Raw genomic sequence first — 19519 nt, 5'->3', positions numbered from 1 at the left:
CCCCTTCCTGGACTATCAGCCACGTTAGCCAACTAGCTAACAGCAGGTTAACTCTCCACTTTCTGGATCTTTCCGTCTCCCGGCTCTGAGTGTGTGGGTTGCTTGCCGTGGACCTGGGTGAGTACGCTTGTGTGTTTTGTGATGGTGATTGTGCCAACCCACGACTGACTGGCTGCGTGCCCTGCATTAGTCCCACTCTGTCCTAGCCTGTCGTCTGCCTAGCGTGTCTAGTGTGCCTACCGTGCCTTGCTAAAAACATTAGCCCAGCTGTTTTGACCGACGTATGCGTGTCGTTCGCGGGGGGAGTCCTCATTCCCTCCAAACTCGTCTTCCGACGCCTAGCCGAGGGCCTCGCTAGCAACTGTGACCGTCGCCAACAGCTGTCTGAAATGGTGGGACAGTGGGACTTGTCCGCCGCGCGTGTTTGGTCTGGGGCAACCAACATCACCCGCTCCACCAACTGCAACCCCTGGTCCACGGCAGCCCCAGAAAAACTCACTGCCTGCCTAACCAGCTACTAGCCACCATCAATATCCTACCTGGTCTTCTCTCGTCTACCACAACTCAGCTCCACCTTGGATTATCAGTTCTGCTACTACAGTCTCTTTCAACCCTTCTCCCTACTCCACCAACTCCTCACCCTCTCCTCTCCTCTCCGCCGCTGACCTCCACTGCCTGAACAACAAAAATCACAGTCTCCACGCTGCAGCTGCCACTGCTGCAAGCCAAGCCGGGATCCTTCGTCATCCACGTTACATCCACCGAGGTCCTGGCCCCACTCACAATCCACACCTCCCCCACGGCTCAGCAATCCCCTTGATCTGGACTACTTTCCGCCCCCCTGTCATCCCCTCACCCTGATCACTAAAGCATCAATTCTCAAAACCTTCAGTGACAGAACCTTCTCCTCAGCAGCACTCCTACTCTGGAACTCACTCCCCCAACCTGTCTGTGACTGTGACTCCCCCTCACCTTCCACATTCATATCCCGTTTAAAAACATACCTCTCAAGCCTAAGACCTCCTCTACCCACAACCATAACCATCCCCACCCTTGCCCTCTCCCCTACTCATACCCCGTCACCCCCCTCCCCCGCAACTCGACCCCTATTGTGACTGTTATTGCTCCTGTCTTGTCTTGGATGTCTGCACCATTATTACTCATTCCTCATTCCACTTTTGCTCTTGTCTTCGATGTTTGCACCATTATGATTTACTTTTTATTCCTCAATTCACTGCTGCTCTTGTGTCTGTATGTATCTGTATGTATCTATATGTATCTGTATGTATCTATATGTATCTGTATGCATGTATGTATATTTGTATGTTTGTATGTTTGTATGTATGTGGTACTGTTGTCCTTCTTTGTTTCTTTGTTTCCCCCATTCTGTAAGCGACTTCGGGTCTTTGAAAAGCGCTATACAAATGAAATGAATTATTATTATTATTATTATTATTATTATTATTATTATTATATTAACGCTTCAAATATCTTTCTCACATCATATGGCTGTACGTGTGACTGTCACATTCATAATGTTTCACATATCATTTTCACATTTTGTGAACAGGTACACCTGCCGAGGGCTGTTTGAGGTCCACAAGCTGCTCTTCAGCTTCCACATGTGCGCCAAGATCCTGGAAGTTGCCGGTAAACTCAACATGGACGAATACAGTTTCTTCCTACGTGGAGGCCTGGTGAGCAAAAGGGCATTGCGGTGTGTGTGTGTGTGTGTGTGTGCATGTGTGTGTGTGTGTGTGTGGGGGCATGTGCATGTGTGTGTGTGTGTGTGTGTGTGTGTGTGTGTGTGTGTGTGTGTGTGTGTGTTTGCTTGCTGGTGCTTATCTGTTGTGAAGGTAAAAGCTCACGATGGTCAAGAGGTGTGTGCTCTCAGCTGTGTACACATTCATCATTCTTCTCAGTGACCAAGACTATTTAAATTTGTAACAATTTGTCTTCTTATCTCTCTCTCTCTTTCTGTCTCTCTCTGTTTCTCTCTCCTACCTATTATCCCCCCACTGTGTTTTTGTCCTGACCTCTATCTCTACACACTCTTTTGTTCATTCTCCCCATTCATCTAATTCCCCTTTTCTCTCTCTTTCTCTTTCTCTGTCCATCTCTCTCTCTCTCTCTCTCTCTTTCTCTCCCTATCCCTCCATCTCTCCACACTCCTCCCTCCCTGTGGTCTGTCTCTCCCGTGCTCTCAGGTGCTGGATAAGGAGGGCCAGATGGACAACCCGTGCACCAGCTGGCTGTCCGACTCCAACTGGGACAACGTGACGGAGCTGGACAAACTGACCAACTTCCACGACCTCATGGCCTCCTTTGAGCAGTACCCCCGAGACTGGAACCTGTGGTTCACCAGTGCCGAGCCCGAGAACGCACCCCTGCCAGGTGAGAGAGAGAGAGAGATGGAGAGAGAGAGAGAGAGAGAGAGAGAGATGGAACTTGTTGCAACAGAGGTAAATATCGTAGCAAATAGGTGAGGACCCTTTTAAAACATTTATTTCACTCTTGCTGGAATAAGAACATGGGCTGTTGCGCAAACAAATGGATTAGGGGGATGATCTGCATTTCTGTTCATCAAAAGTTATGGTTTAGCTAACCCATTCGCACAAAACATAATTTCTGAAAGGTTCCCTCCGTTGTTAACGAGCAACATTTCTCCATGTGGGGTAGTGTCAAGCAGTGAAGTGATACCCTATTGCAGGTGGCCAATGTTCACGTCACGTGAGTCAGACAGAAGACTGTGAAACACTGTGTTAAACTGTGTTAGAACACTGTGTTAAAATGGTGTTTTAGCATTCAGAATTTCAAAAATTCTCCAGGGAACGAACCTCCAGACCCCCACTGACATGATCCGCACCCCTCTCAAAACATAACTTCCAACGCCCCTGGAGATGTGTACTTTAGCTGAAGAAGAGTTACATTATAAAGAAGGGGAGATATAGAGGAAGAAGGAGTTTTGTAGCAATAGATAGAGAGAGAGAGATATGAAGGGAGAGAGGGAGAGATATATAAGGAGAGAGAGATGTGTACATTGCAGATACCATATACAGGGTAAAGGGGGGAGAGAAGTAATGAAGCTGAGTGTGTACGCATGTGGGTGGTATTTACCTGATGGAGACGTCCTGAGTATGAAGCTTTGGCTGGGAAGATATGGCATCAGTAGTCTTTTTATAGAGGCCAAGGCGACAACATGCATAAATCAGGGAGGCAAATGCAGTGTGAGTGCGTGTGTGTGTGTGTGTGTATGTGTGTATGTGTGTGTTCCGGTCCATGACTTAATCTACAAAGTCTGAAGTTTTCCTCCTCCTCATCCAACTCCCAAACGTCCTTCAAGCTGTAACAAGGCCAAAAAATATGGATTAAATTTGGGGCTGTGCTGTGTTTTTGTCTTGAGTTAATTTGTGCATTGTCTCTGTGCGGGTGGCTCGGTGGGTCTTTCGCGGCGCTGAATAAGAATCGGCCCCTGCGAGAGCCACTCCGCTATCAGCTAACAGGTTCGAGCAGGCCAGACTGATCGAGCCATGCATGCTGCGCTTCTTATTTTATTATGCTAATGCTATTAGCCAAAGTTCAGCTCCATATTAATGCGATCAGGGCAGAAGTAAGCTCTGATCGTTTGTCAGCCACCCTCCGCAAGAACCCGTGTTTGTGGAACCTAATTTTACTCGTTAGGATTCATTAAGCTTTTGGCTCAAAGTTGCAGAGAGGCGTCTGTGGAGTGTGTGTCTGTGGAGTGTCTCTCTCTCTCTCTCTCTCTCTCTCTCTCTCTCTCTCTCTCTCTCTCTCTCTCTCTCTCTCTCTCTCTCTCTCTCTCTCTCTCTCTCTCTTCTTACTGTCCTCTGGCACTTTGTCTCTATCCCGTTTTGATCTTTCTATTGAAAACTTTCTGGTTATATATTTTCTTTTTTTTTCCACTCCATGTCTCTGTATTCTTGTCTTATCACTCGGTTTCTCCCTCTCTCCCTCTCTCTCTCTCTCTCTCCCTCCCTCCCTCCCTCCCTCTCTCTCTCTCTCTCCCTCTCTCTCTCTCTCTCCCCCGGTGTGTAGGTGAGTGGGAGAACAGCTGTAATGAGCTGCAGAGGATGTTGATTGTCCGTTCCCTGCGGCAGGACCGCGTCTCCTTCTGTGTCACCTCCTTCATCATCAACAACCTTGGCTCGCGATTCGTCGAGCCCCCCCGTCCTAGACATGAAGGCTGTGAGTTTACACACACGCTCACACATGCTCACACGTGCACATGCACATGCGCACACACACACACACACACACACACACACACAGGCTCACACTCACACAGAGAAGTACATACACACTCACACACACACACACACACACACTCTCTCTCTCTCTCTCTCTCTCTCTCTCTCTCTCTCTCTCTCTCTCTCTCTCTCTCTCTCTCTCTCACACACACACACAAACACACACACACAGACAAGTACATACACACTCACACACACACACTCACTCACATACTCACATACACACACACAAGCACATACACACTCACTCACACACACACACACACACACAGTCTCTCTCTCACACACACACACACACACACACACACACACACACACACACACACACACACACACACACATACACACACACACACGCACGCGCACGCAGGACAGCACATACTCCCACAGTGAGTTTCACACTTCTGTTTTTTTTGGCAGACATAGCATTCACATTTCCATAAGCCCTAGGGCTACTGTTATACTGAGTATGAATGCAATTTCTGAGTTAAAGATGAAGCTCAGTCTTAATACCTGTGGAGTGACTTATCTCTGTATGGACAACAGATTCGCTGCAGAGCTGCCATATTTGCCGGCTCAAATCAGTGCAGATAAAGTGTATCAGTGTAAAACCCAGAGCACGATCTCAAGCCACTGTAAGACACAATAGTACAGTTATCAACAGTTTGGCTTTTCTCATACACATACAGTGTGTACAGTATATGTGATACCTAGTTTTGTATTTTCTCTGTTTCTTGACTCCTTATCATCCCGACTTCTCTCTCTACTTCTACTTCTTTGTACTCTCTCTCTCTCTCTCTCTCTCTCTCTCTCTCTCTCTCTCTCTCTCTCTCCCTGTCTCTCTCTCTCTCTCAATTTCAATTAAATTCAAATAAGCTTTATTGACATGACAAGAGTGCTTGTGTTGTCAAAGTATACAAATTCAGTACATAAATATATAAGATAAACAAAACAATGTTGATTAAATAACAGTAATAAATATATTATAATAACAAAATATTAATTTAATAAAAAAAATAATAATTAATGATGAATGAAGAATAAGAAATAAGAAATAAAAAAAAGAAAAAATTGAGACTATGTTTAGATTTCTGGTCTTTGTCCATTATGTGTTTTCTCTAAGTTTGTGGCACTTAAACACAAACTGTGCGGAGAGTTGTAGGGATTGTTCATCTTCACCTAGGAGGGTTTTCATTTTTGAATTGTCGTCTACACCTTTAAATTGTGGGTTTTTTTCTAGAAATTTAGGGTAAAAATAATTTCTCAGTAGAGTATATTTGGTGCACCTCAGAAGGAAGTGTTTTTCATCTTCAATCTCCATTCGGTCACAGTGGGAGCAAATTCTTTGGTGTCTCTCTTGCCAGGATCTTTTATGCCGTCCAGTTTCAATTTGCAATTTATGGTCGCCCAATCTGTATTTTGTTAGGTAACGACTTTGTGATTGTTTTAATTTAATCAGATAATTTGCTAGTTCGTATTTTCGGTTTAATCTAAGGTGACAATTCATTTTTTTATTATGTTGGGCGTTTTCTAACCTTTAGGAAATGTAGGCATTTTTGTTGTTATTGTGGATTTCTTTTAGTAGTATTGGTTTTGTATCACTAATGTCATTGTCATTTATAATCAAATTTAAGAGGTTGTCTTTATCTGGTTCTGTTGAATTTTCAAGTAGCGCTTTATGGTTTAGATTTTGAGGGTCTGAACCTTTTAAGTGCATCCAGAATTTTATGGATCTTTTTGTGATGGCCAGGGGCATAGGAAAACAACCTAATTCAGCCCTGCAGGCAAGGTTGGGTGTACTTCTATGTACATGTAGGAGGATTTTGCACAGCTCCATGTGTAAGATTTCTATTACAGATTTATCCTATAATAAGATTTTTTTGATCGCAGTAAAGCTGGACCCCAAATTTCTGAGCCATACAAGAGGATTGGTGTAATGACGGAGTCAATTATTTTTAGCCAAATTTTGATGGGGGGGGGGGGGGGTTGGAATTTCTTTAAAGTTTTATATATTGCATAGAATGCTCTTCGAGCTTTGTCTCTGAGCATTTTTATGCCTGTGCTGAAATTGCCTGAGGCGTTTATAGTTAGTCCTAGTATAGTTAGTTGTATGTTCTAGGATATCAGGGCCTAATTTGAATTGAAATTTACTTTTGGTTGATCGTGCTTTGTTTTGGAATATCATTATTTTTGTCTTACCTAAATTTACTTTTAAGGACCAGATCTGGCAAAATTGGTTTAAAATGGATAGATTCTGTCTTAAACTTTCTTCTGTAGGTGAGAGTAAGACTAGATCATCTGCAAACATAAGGAATTTTACATCTTTGTTGTATACATTTAGACCAGGTGCTGTTGAATTCTAGCATTGTGGCTAGTTCATTAATGTAGATGTTAAATAAAGTGGGGCTTAGGCTGCAGCCCTGCCTAACTCCTTGGCTTTGTTTAAAAAATTATGTTCGCTTATTTCCTAATTTAATGCTATTCTTGCTATTTTCGTACATTGATTTTATTAAATCATAAGTTTTGCCTCCAATTCCAATTTCTAAAAGTTTCAAGACCAAACCTATATGCCAGATATGATCAAATGCTTTTTGAAAATCTACGAAGCATGCATTTTTGGAATGATGTATGTGTTTATTTATTAGTGTCTGGAGTGTGTAGAGGTGGTCGTATGTTCAATATTTAGGCAGGAAACCAATTTGACTTTTGCTGAGAATGTTTTGATTGTCTAGAAATTTTATTATGCGGCTGTTGATGATACCGCAAAATAATTTCCACAAGTTGCTTGTGATGCAAATGCCTCTGTAATTATTTGGGTCATATTTGTCGCCTGATTTAAAAATAGGGGTGACAAGGCCTATGTTCCAAGTGGTAGGGAAGAATCCGCTTTGTAGTGTCAAATTAAAAAAGTTTTTTTATGGCCTCTTGCATCTGTAAATTGCTGAATTTCAGCATCTCTGTGGAGATACGATCAATCCCACAAGCTTTGCCAGATTTCAGTTTTTTAATTTGTTTTTTTATTTCTGTGATTGTAATGGGGAAGTCCAGGGGATTTTGGTATTCTTTAATGTTTTTTTCTAAGGATACTTGTTTGGATATTATTACTTGTTGTTCAGGTATGAGTTCTCGACTTTCTGGGTTCTGGTGAACATTTTTTAAGTAAGACAGCCATATATTATCATTTTTGATTGGTGTTTCAAATTTATCTGTTTTTGTTATTTTTTTTTCCAATTTGACCAAAAGGTGTTTTGGTTTATTGATTGTTCAAGTTTGCTTAGTTCTCTGTTCATATACTCAAACTTTTTGTTTTGTAATAATTGTTTATAATGTTTTAGTTTAAGATGATAGTTTTCTCTACCTTCTATATCATTTGGGTTTCGGTGTTTATGATTGGATAGCTGTCTTAACTTTTTCCTAGATAGATCACATTCCCTATCTAACCATTCTTCTTTACTTTTTACTTTCTTTCTCTTCATTTTATTTGTTTGTTTTAAATTAGATTTGCCAATTTGATAAATATATTGTTTAAATGATCACAGGCCATGTTCACACTAGTTTCATTATGTTCATATTGGGACAATATTAAATTTTCAATCCTACATTCATTGTCATGATCTTGCATGACTGTTTCATATAGTGCTATTTTTCCTTCTGTCCAAAAGATAGTTCTAGGTAGGGGTATTAGGTTTGGCTCAGGAATTTGAGGATCTAATTGAGTATCTGACCATTTTAGGTGTAGGACTGTAAGAGTTGTACAAGTACACAAGTAGGCATATAAAACAAAACAAATAAACACAGACACAAATAAGTACTAACATATATATCAGACATATCTATCAACGTACATGTAATTCCTAGAACTATCAATCACTGTCTGTTAACATAATAATTTGTTGCACAACAGTGTGACAAACTCTCTAATTTGTTGTTGTTGGTCATTTAGATTCTGTGTCACAGGTTTAGCTAGTACTGATGCGTAACTTGGGTTGATATTACTTTGATTTGGCGTAGACACACCTGTTGTCTGTCTGGAACCAGTAGGCCTATACCATCGGGAATCAAAGTGAGGGGCACCTGACCTGGGTGGATTTGGGGAGTAGGTGGGTTGTGTGTCCCTGTGTTTGTTGTAGTTCTGGGGATATATTGCTGTTGTAACCCTGGGTCTTGTATTTTGTGTAGGTTGTGCGAGAAGCATCAAGCCTAGATGTTCTTGGTGTGCGTGGAGGATTGTAACTTCTTTCTTTGTGGATGGGAGTCCGCTTTCTTCTTAAAACACTGTCTTTTATTTCTCTTGCCAGCAAGCTTATTCCTTTTTTGTTTAGGTGGACTGTGTCAAATAGATGTTTTGGAGAGATGTCTTCATGTAGGATGATATCAATGTTTTGGATGTTCCTGCAGGCATTGTACAGTCCTTTATTTGTTTCTTCAATGATGTGCTGGGGAGTGTCAGATCTGGGCAGAATGGTAGACAATGAAATTTGAGTTTCAGGGAATTTTTTTCTAGCCTGTGTGACCACCTCTGTAATTCTTTTAACCACGCTATGGTTTTTAGATGTCGAGAGATCATTTGTACCAGTGTGGATGTTTCAGGCTATTTGATTTAATTTTCTGAATATTTTCCAAAGCTGAGGTTGTGTTTGGCTTTCGATGATGGGAAAAGTCGCCTCATATTTATATATTTCCCAGTAAGACAGGTGTCACTTGCGCTCAAGCATTATCGGTGCTCACAGTTCAGGACTAAAGAGTCAGAAAGACTGGCTGGGCCACTCCGGTCATCCCTAGGTGTAGTCTCTCGGAAGTGGCCCAGCCAGTCTTTCTTATATATCTCCCATTTGAGTCACATAGAAGCAAAATGTCTTTAGAATTAATGTTGTCATGGGGCAGGATGTTACCATTTTGGAAAGTCTTTTGGGAAATGCAAGAATCCATCTTCTGGGTTACCTTCTCTTCTGTTGGTGTTGGTGTCTCGGTGGATGGTGTGGATGGATTTACACAGGCCTGGTGTTTTGGCAAAGTTTGTTTCATCTCATTCCATTCTCGATATACAGTGACCATGATGTTTGATGTGTTGGAGCTCTTTCCTCTTGCGCAGTTCCACCCGTAGACATTTGTTGTCCTCTTCTAGCTCTCTGAGGGCACCATGTAGCTCTTTAATCTCGTCCCGCTGCTGTCTCACCATAGTCCACAGTTCATCACCTGGCTGAACGGATTGCAACTGCTTTTGTTGAACAGAAACATGTCTTTGAAGATTGGTCTTTTGATCATCTCTTTGAGTTCAACAAATTCTCTTTCGAGAGTGTGGATGTTTTCTTTAATGTTGTTGATTTTATTCAGCGTTCTTGGTAAGATGTTATCACCGCCTGTGGGGGAAGTCTCTGCTGTACATCTAATGGTAGGCCTGAGTGGTGTCTTGCTTGGAATATCTGTTTCAGAGTTGTTTTCTTTCATTTTTCCACTAGCAAGGTCTTTCACACTTTGGAAGCTCTGCTGAAAATTGTCCAAACTGTTCTCTGAGCCTTGTACCATTACTGTACCATTATGATAGATGTTAATTGTCATGTATGGACTCATGAAATCATCGTCTTCATGTACAGTAATTTGCCGACCTTTGCTTATTCCGTTTTAAGTCTGGCAGAGAGCTGCGTGCCAGGCTGCAGGGTTATGGGTGAAGAATATAAAGTGTGTGATTGTTTTGATATTTCCCACCATAGCAAAGTCAGCTTTAAGCGTTTCCGGATTGTTTCTCAGTTCTTTTAATTTGAATGCTCTCTTTGCTTGTTAGAAAGATCTTCGGGATATCAGATTTCATAATCCTGCACCGAAGTGCTGAGAGCGGTAGGACGTTAAAGCTGCTACATTTGTAACATTTTGAATAATGCTAGCAGCGTCAGTCTGTGATTGTATCATTCTCCACAATCAAGTCACGGAAACATTTCAGGGGAAGTAAACACAAAGATAATTGGGATCTTGCCTGAAAATGACAGAGGGATCTTGTTGCTGTAGATGAATCCCACGGAATCAGTCCTGTTTTGTTGCTTGACTGTTTTCTTGAAGTTAGCGGTTAGCTTGGTTTGTGTTACGTTTGTAACGTTAACGTTCGTTTCGTTGACCGCTCCGGTTTTCTTCTTGTTCTTGTTCCGTCAATCCTGGGCTTATAGATCCCGTTCTTTTTTGAAGTATTTTCCCCCCTGCTATTCAGATGTTCATATAGCCTGGGTGTTCCCATGCTGCCTTGCGCGCGATTTGATTCACGCTGCTAAGGCAGCCTGGAGACCATGGAGCAAATTTTCGCCTGAGATAGGGGACCAATCACAGAACAAGGGGGAAAGCAAGACAATGATGAGCTATGCACAGACGCATTTGATAGACATCCGTGGCACCCAATAAACGGATCTGGGCATTTTTTTCAAATACGAGAAAATTAACGTTTGGTTCCCAGACCACGTCTCATTGAGAAGTGGTGGCGCTAGCCAGGCTAATTGTTCATGTAGATCATCTGATGATGTTAATTCAACACTCAATGCAATAAATCACAAAAGCTCTGTAGCGAAGTTAAGACCACCATGTTGTGTAACCATGGTAACCCTCTCTCTCTCTCTCTCTCTCTCTCTGTCTCTCTCTCTCTCTCTCTCTCTCTCTCTCTTCCTGTCTCTTTCTTTCTCTCTCTATCTCTCTCTCTATTTCTCTCTTTCCATCCTCTCTCTCTCCTCTCTCTCTCTCTCTCTCTCTCTCCTCTCTCTCTCTCTCTCTCTCTCTCTCTCTCCATCTCTGTATCAGGTGGTTGAGGACTCCACCACTAAGAACACCGCTGATCTTCGTGCTGTCCTCGGGCTGTGGACCCCACTGTGCAGCTGCTGCAGCTTGGCCGAGACGTCGGGCATGGGAGGCCGCGCTTCCACGCCCCTCGTCCCTCGGCCAGGGCCAGGCGCCCATCGCCACCCGCATGATCAAGGAGGGCGTCAAAAACGGTCAGCCTACAGGGACCCTCCTCCTCCCTCCTCTTCTTCTTCTTTTTCTTCTTCTTCTTGTTCTTCTTCTTCTTCGTCTCCTGTTTTGCTGGCCTTTCAGAGGTGGCTTCAAAAGTCCTACCATGGGCGTAGTTTTACCTGCGCACCTCACACAAAACATTGGGCCTCATTCACCAATATCTTAAGAAGAACCTCTTTTAAGAAGGTCCTACGAAAATTCTTAAGCAGATTCACGAAGGTGTTCTTAAACCTCAGAATCGTTCGCAGTTTTGTTCTTATTTTGCTGAATCCCATTCCTTCTTAAGTTGACGGGGCGTGCCAAATGTTCTTAATTAGCATTAGGTAAACACCCTGTCAATCCCCATAAAAGGGCATGATACTGCAGGGCCATGAGCACACAAATTGAGGCTGAGTGCACCAGCTTTCATTTCTACCGTATAGACTACATGAGCAAGACAATTTGATTATCGTACATGACACATGCTTTGAAGTAAAAGCACTCAACTGAACAGTAAATGAGTCTTTATAAACTGACACAGTAAATGAGTCTTTATATTTAGTTGGTATAAAAAAAGTGAAAAATGTGTTATTTGTTGTTTATTTATTTTCAAATGCCTTTGTAAAATAGTGGAATTTATTTTATGAAAATAATTATGATATGTTCATTAAAAATATCATACATGATATGATAAATAAACATTTAATATTTAAATGATGTAAGAAATAACTGTTAATTAGTGCCAAAAAGACATTTAGTTAAGTATTAACAAATATTAATACAATATTAGTTAATACATTTGTTAAAACATTAACATACATATTTTATGCAAACAACTAATATTTAATTAATGATGAAAAAACTATTAACTTATGCCAAATAGATATTTTAGTAACAATTAACAAATATTAACAAAAGGTTAGGTAATTACTAGTTTGCTATTTATTATGGCACCTTATTATGGGGTGTTACCTATAGTTGTCATTTAGATTCTATTATATTTTACCACCTGCAGATATGATAAAAATACAATGACCATTTATTTTCCAACAAATTAGTTTTTCAAATGTGCGTGTAGATTCTTTTCTTACCTACGAACAAGAACACGTTGGTGAATGCCAGAATTCTCGTAAAAACTGCGTAAGTGGGTTTTAAGAACAAATTTCTTCGTAAGAACGGTTGGTGAATGAGGCCCATTGCTCTTATATATCACTTCATCAAGGCACCCAAAGCGCTTTACAGTCAAGGCTGAACCTCACTAACTACCACCAATGTGTAGCACCCACCTGGGTGATGCACAGCAGCCATTATGTGCCAGAAGGCTCACCACACACCAGCTTGGTGTAGAGAATGAGGCGAGTGAATGAACGAGCCAATTACACTGGGGGATGATTAGAGGGCCAGATTGAATGAGACAATTACACTGGGGGATGATTAGGAAATGTAAATGTCAGAAATGTAGCCAGGACACTGGGGAACCCCCTACAAAGAGTTTTCCCAATATGTGCCATGGGACATAGTGGGTCAGGACCTTAACATGCCATCTGAAGGACAGCTTGTCCAACAGCACAGTGCCCCTGTCCATAGCACCGGGGGCATTGGAATTGATTTTTTTTTTTTTGTCCAGAGGGGAAGAGACAGGGATATCCGTTGGTCTGGCTGCTGGATTTAAACGATTAAATGATCTACCTGGCTGACGAGTTGTGCTGATTACAATCAGCTGGCCTAATGAATGGCTGGAACAAATATGTGGTGTGAAGCTGTCCCAAGCCAGAGATTTCCCATATCTGGATGTAACCTGGTTGGCAGAGTCTGGAGACCCTGTTGCTGTGGCCTGGAGGGAGAATTCAGTGTAATACGCTTTGAGTGCTCGGAGGAGTGGAAAAGCACTGTATAAATGCAGTCCATTTACTATAATCCAGTAATGCACTGGTCTGAAAAGGGTACCCTGTGCTTAAATTGGCATGTTCTCCTTTTTTCTTCATTCTATGTTTATAAAGCATGAATAAAGCCTTAATAAGCACTAATTAATATAGACATGTTCTTACTGTTTTGCTGCTCTTCCTCTTTTCTTCCTCCTCCTCTTCTCTCCACCCCTCCCCTAGGTCACTACATGTGCATCACATACTGTAGGTGCTGACTCCATGTTTATAAAGCATGAATTAAGTGTTAATTACTCATTGTTATAGCCATCTGTCTCTCAATTCACTGGGTGATCCTGACTAACTGCCACCTGTCTCCGCCAAGGATTCCACATACTTACTGACTCCATGTTGAATCCAAGTGTTAATTAATACTGATTCTTACTCATCTATACATCAGTTCATTGGGTGATCCTGGCTAACTGCCACCTGCCTCTCTCACGGACACCTCATCTCAAATTTAACATACGTGCTGACTCCATGTTTATAAAGAATGCCTAAAGTGTTAATTACTAGTAATTGTTTTAACCATCTGTATATCAGTTCACTGGATGTTACTGGCTAACTGCCGCCTGTCTCTGACATGGATTCCTCTTCTCAAATCTAAACATCTCATACTCCATGTTTATAAAGCATGCATAAAGTGTTAATTACTACTGATTCTCTCTCTCTCTCTCTCTCTCTCTCTCTCTCTCTCTCTCTCTCTCTCTCTCTCTCCTCTCTCGCTCTCTCTCTCTCTCTCTCTCTCTCTCGCTCTCGCTCTCAGGTCACTGGGTGTTCCTGGCGAACTGCCACCTGTCCCTGTCGTGGATGCCTCAGCTGGATAAGCTGGTGGAGCAGCTGCAGGTGGAGGAGCCGCACCCAGACTTCCGCCTGTGGCTCAGCTCCTCCCCACACCCCGAGTTCCCCATCGCCATCCTGCAGGCCGGCATCAAGATGACCACCGAGCCGCCAAAGGTACACACACACACACACACACACACACATACACACACACACACACACACACACACTCAGACATACAGTATTAATTTCTGACATACACATTTGCGCACACCCACACACACCTATACCCATACACACACACACACACACAGCACACACACACACACACACACACACACACACACACACACACACACACACACTTCTATCAGAGGTTAAAATGCATTGAGATGAAAGGTTGGTGAGCAGTATGAGCAGGTCTGTAGTAAACACAGTCTTCTCACATTAAAGGAAATGAAGAGATGGAGCCCTGCAGAACTTTTTTGATCCAATTCACTTTCTTTAATTAAATTTGTTTAATTCAATTTGTTTTTATCTGTATGAAAAATATATTATACTCTTTATCCTACACTAGCCAATTATGAAGTGGGTTTGGTCCACACATACACACACCCACACTCACTCTGTCATTACTCTCTCTCTCTCTCTTTCACTGGCTCTCTCATTCTCCATCTTTCTCTCTCCCTCCCTTCTTTCTCTGTATGCTACCCATTCTCCATCAATCATTTACTTTGACTATCTCTCACTCCTCTCTCTCTGCCTCATTCCTCTCCTCCTTTCCTTTCCTATCTGTATGCCGTTGTTACTCACTCTCTCTCTCTCTCTCTTTCCTTCCTTCCTTCCTTCCTTTCTTCATCACAGTGACAAAAAACAAAAAGCAAGAAAAATAAAGACAATAACGCAAGCTATTTGAGTAAACACACGTTCATCATAATAACTTCACACAGCGGGTTTTGTGTAAGAATGTTAGACAGTGGTTTGATAAGAGTGTTAATCTCTCTCTCTCTCTCTCTCTCTCTCCTCTCTCTCTCTCTCTCCTCTCTTCTTCTCTCTCTCTCTCTCTCTCTCTCTCTCCCCCCCCTCTCTAATGTTGTACAGTATTGCTAAAGCATTTGATTTGGGTCACATCAAAAGTTGTATATCAAAAGGAAAGAGAACAAGGGGAAATGAAAAGCAATAATGCTGATGATTGAGATAATAATGCACAATAATGCTGATGATGAGATAATAATGCACAATAATGCTGATGATGAGATAATAATGCACAATAATGCTGATGATGAGATAATAATGCCACATAATGATGATGATGATAATAGCAACAATAATAGTAATAATATTAATAATAATACAACAATCATCAGCAATAACAGCAAACATCAATAACAAGCATCCTCTCTCTCTTTTCTAACTCTATCTATCTGTATAATATCTCTACTCTATCTATCTATCTATCTAGCTATATCTATCTATCTATCTCTCTGTCTCTCTCTCTCCCTCCCTCCCTCCCCTCCTTCTTTCTGTCCCTCTATCTATATCTCTCTGTCTCTCTCTCTCTCTCCCTCCCTCCCTCCCTCCTTCTTTCTGTCCCTCCAGGGGTGTGAAGTCCAATATGAAGCGTCTGTACCAGCAGGTGACGGAGGTCCAGTTTCCAGCGCTGCCAGAGGCCGCTGCCCTACCGGAAGCTTCTGTTTGCTCTCTGCTTCTTCCACAGCATCCTGCTGGAGAGGAAGAAGTTCCTGCAGCTGGGCTGGAACATCCTCTACAGCTTCAACGACTCCGACTTCGAGGTGACCGCCACACACACACACACACACACACACAGGGGCGGAGTGGGGCACTAAAATCCACCGGGAACTAGATATGCAACAGTGCAGTATAAAAACAGCTTTGTGGGTTGATGGAAATTTCAAGCATCATGCAAGGACATATCTGGGTATCATAGCACTCCAATAGTTGCCTGTATAAATTTAAAAAAGGCCTAGCCTACAGACAATGTCAACCTAATAACACAGGTAATTAAATAATTGGAAAAAAACAGGCACTTTGAATAGGTTTGTATGAGGAACGATTAAAGTAGGCCTATATAGGCTTACATATAGACAGTTCCAACGAGTTCCACAAACCATTTATCAGCCTGAGTGGCCCACTAATTAGTCATTAGGCTAGGCCTAGGCCAGTGTTTTTCAACCTTTTTTGTCCCACGGCACACTAACATCCTGTGTGAAGAAAAAATAAACATACCATACCCCCCCGCTGTACTGGACCCCCCAAAAGGAGGGTAGGGCAGACACAGTTTTCTGTGAATATCTTGAGAACCGTAGGGCCTAGGATGACCAATTTTTTCCGTATGTTTGCCTCCAGGGGTCATGTTAACCCATTTCATGAGCACACATGCACATAAACAGATACACACGCACACACATACATTCACAGTAATCATACGTATGACACATACTCACACAGTAGACATATATACTGTATGCATGCATGCACATGCACAAACACACATATGCAGGCAAACACACAAGCACGCACACACACACACACACACACACACACACACACACACACACACACACACACACACACACACACACACACACACACACACACACACACACCCACACACATAAACATAAACATGTACACGCACACATGCACACAATTCAAGAATTTCTCAGAATTATGAACAGGCAAGATGGGGGTGGGGTTGTATAAAATGAATTTTACATGTGAAATCTATGAACTAATCATGTTTTGGTACTTGTTGTCTAGCAGATACCAGTGAGAATTGAGTGTGGATAATGCAATTTAGTGAGACAGTTAGAATCATATAGGCCTTTCAGCGTGATTTATTTTTGTGGAAAAAATGTGCTGGACTGGGCGGCGGTCATATTTTGTACAGCTCTGTGGTACATCTAGTTTTCCTCGAACTTGATTGTTTGTAGGGTCATGCCATTAGATGAGGGGGCGCTCATTTATCCCCCTACATTTCTGTAAATAGACTTGACCTGCAATCGGTTCATTGGATAAACCAGAAACACATTCCCCATTCCCAGGAGGCTTTGCTCCATTCTAGCCTAGGCTTACGTTAATTTAAGTACAAACAAACAAATTAAATTGTCATTGTTTTATTTGTGATGAAAGTTCTGTAACGCCTGAATAAGACAAAAATTAATTAAGATAAAAAATGAAGGCTAGCCTACACAAAAATCAGCATGGGAGAGATAAGTGTACAGGGTAACCATGAATGACATATAGACAGTGAGCGAGTGGTATAAATATTGGTTGGACTTCCCAAACGTTCAAGTGTAGATCTCTGAGATTTTCGCGGAAAATTCTTAATGCATCTATCAGGTCGATGGCCGCGTACAACTTGCGGCCGCGATGAAAGCTCTATGGGCCGGCCCGCACCGCGCAGACTCATTGGCCGGCCCACCGGGAAAACTCCCGATCCTCCCGATTGCCACTCCGCCCCTGCACACACACACACACACACACACACACACACACACACACACACACACACACACATCGACTGGGTAAGGGGAGTCTGTTCGGGGACTCCTCTGTGTAATCTCACAAACACACGCACACACACACACACACGCACGCACGCACACACACACACACACACACACACCCTCTTCCCCATCACCATACAGTTGGATACGATCAAGCCATCAAGATGACCACTGAACCGCCAAATTTACACCCATACAAAGACACAGCACACACACACACACACACACAAAACCACACAAACAATTGTGATACTAGGCAACTTTAGTGACCAGACACACAAAACACAAATGTGTTGCCATTAGACACACACACACACACAAACATGCACACAAAAAGACACAAATTCAAACATACATGCAGCCCTGAAACACACATTTTATTTCTGTCCACACCAGTACAAACCGTGCAGAGAAGCCTCTCATCCCAGCATAATGACTTATCAACAGTTCTGACCATTGGCCCGGTCCTCAGTTCATTCATCGGTTGACGCTGAGCGGGCCTGTTGCGGTGCCCTTTGTTACGGGCGACTGCATGTGACTGCATTAGCACTTCCTGTCCGTGAGGGGGTGCTTGAGGTGAAGTGGGTTGGCGTGGTGGCGGGGAGGCGGGCGAGAGAGTTTTCCGTCCGGCTGCACGCGTCCTGAGAGGGGGCAGGCAGGAGGGCTGTGACCAAGCACTCAGCACTCAGTCCACCGCTTACTTACCCACTCCTTTACAACATGAGACTGTCTGTCAACTGGCAAGAGTTGAACATGCACACACACATACACACACACACACACACACACACACTCACAAACACACACACACACACACACACACACACAAGCACACATACACACGCACATATGTACATCAATATATATGCATGCATTTAAACGTCAACACACATCTATGAACCACACACACACAGGCACATAGTCCATCCCCCGTTGCCTCTCGGCAGAGTGGAGTGAGTCACGCGGACACACGCTGGGCCTTTCTCAGCAGAACATCATCTGGCAGCGATGTTGCCGTGGCAGCCAGCGGACACCCAGCCCACTAATACAAGTGTTCCTGAGCGAGTGCCTACCACAGAGCAGAGGAGACGAGACGAGACGAGAATAGAGGAGGGGAAAGGAGAGAGAGTAGAGGTGAGGAGAATAGGAGAGGAGAGGGAGTAGATGAGAGATGAGGAGAGGAGAGATGAGGAGAGGAGAGGAGAGGTGAGGGAGTAGAGGTGAGGAGAGATGAGGAGAGGAGAGGGAGTAGAGGTGAGGAGAATAGGAGAGGAGAGGGAGTAGAGGTGAGGAGAGGAGAGATGAGGAGAGGAGAGGAGAGATGAGGAGAGGAGAGGAGAGGTGAGGGAGTAGAGGTGAGGAGAGGAGAGGAGAATATGAGAGAAGAGGAAAGGAAAATATGAGTGGAGAGGGAGTAGAGGGGAGGAGAGGAGGTGAGACGAGGCGAATAGGAGAGATGAGAATAGGAGAGGTGAGGAGAGATGACGAGAGGAGATCAGGAGAGGAGAGATGATGAGAATAGGGGAGATGAGAAGAGGAGAGATGAGGAATGAAAGGAGATGAGGAGAGGAGATCAGGAGAGGTGAGGGAGTAGAGGAGATGAGAATAGGAGAGGAGGTGAGATGAGGCGAATAGGAGAGATGAGAATAGGAGAGGTGAGGAGAGATGAGGAGAGGAGATCAGGAGAGGAGAGATGATGAGAATAGGGGAGATGAGAAGAGGAGAGATGAGGAATGAAAGGAGATGAGGAGAGGAGATCAGGAGAGGTGAGGGAGTAGAGGAGATGAGAATAGGAGAGATGAGGAGAGGTGAGGGAGTAGAGGAGATGAGGAGAGGAGAATAGGATAGATGAGAAGAGGAGAGGTGAGGGAGTAGAGGAGATGAGGAGAGGAGAATAGGATAGATGAGAAGAGGAGAGGAGAGGTGAGGGAGTAGAGGAGAGGAGAGGAAAGATGAGGAGAATAGGAGAGATGAGAGGAGAGGAGGGGTGAGGGAGTAGAGGAGATGAGAGGAAAGATGAGGAGAATAGGAGAGATGAGAGGAGAGGAGG

At 43.2% G+C, this 19519-nt stretch overlaps 1 protein-coding gene across 1 annotated transcript in view; it reads left to right on the top strand.

The window, feature by feature from the left end:
• The window catches only part of dnah2 (dynein, axonemal, heavy chain 2), a 225651-nt gene that overhangs the window by 187577 nt on the left and 18555 nt on the right, over positions 1–19519 (top strand). The window contains 11 exon segments of the mRNA XM_042069618.1: positions 1571–1697; positions 2208–2394; positions 4057–4181; positions 4183–4206; positions 11046–11066; positions 11068–11100; positions 11102–11170; positions 11173–11236; positions 13923–14108; positions 15535–15590; positions 15592–15732. Coding sequence (XP_041925552.1) covers positions 1571–1697; positions 2208–2394; positions 4057–4181; positions 4183–4206; positions 11046–11066; positions 11068–11100; positions 11102–11170; positions 11173–11236; positions 13923–14108; positions 15535–15590; positions 15592–15732 — 1033 coding nt within the window.

This window comes from Alosa sapidissima, chromosome 18 (assembly GCF_018492685.1).
Source record: "Alosa sapidissima isolate fAloSap1 chromosome 18, fAloSap1.pri, whole genome shotgun sequence".
Classification (NCBI taxonomy): Eukaryota; Metazoa; Chordata; class Actinopteri; order Clupeiformes; family Clupeidae; genus Alosa; species Alosa sapidissima.
The sequence above is the reverse complement of the archived record's forward strand: the minus strand, read 5'-3'. Positions and strand labels throughout refer to the sequence as shown.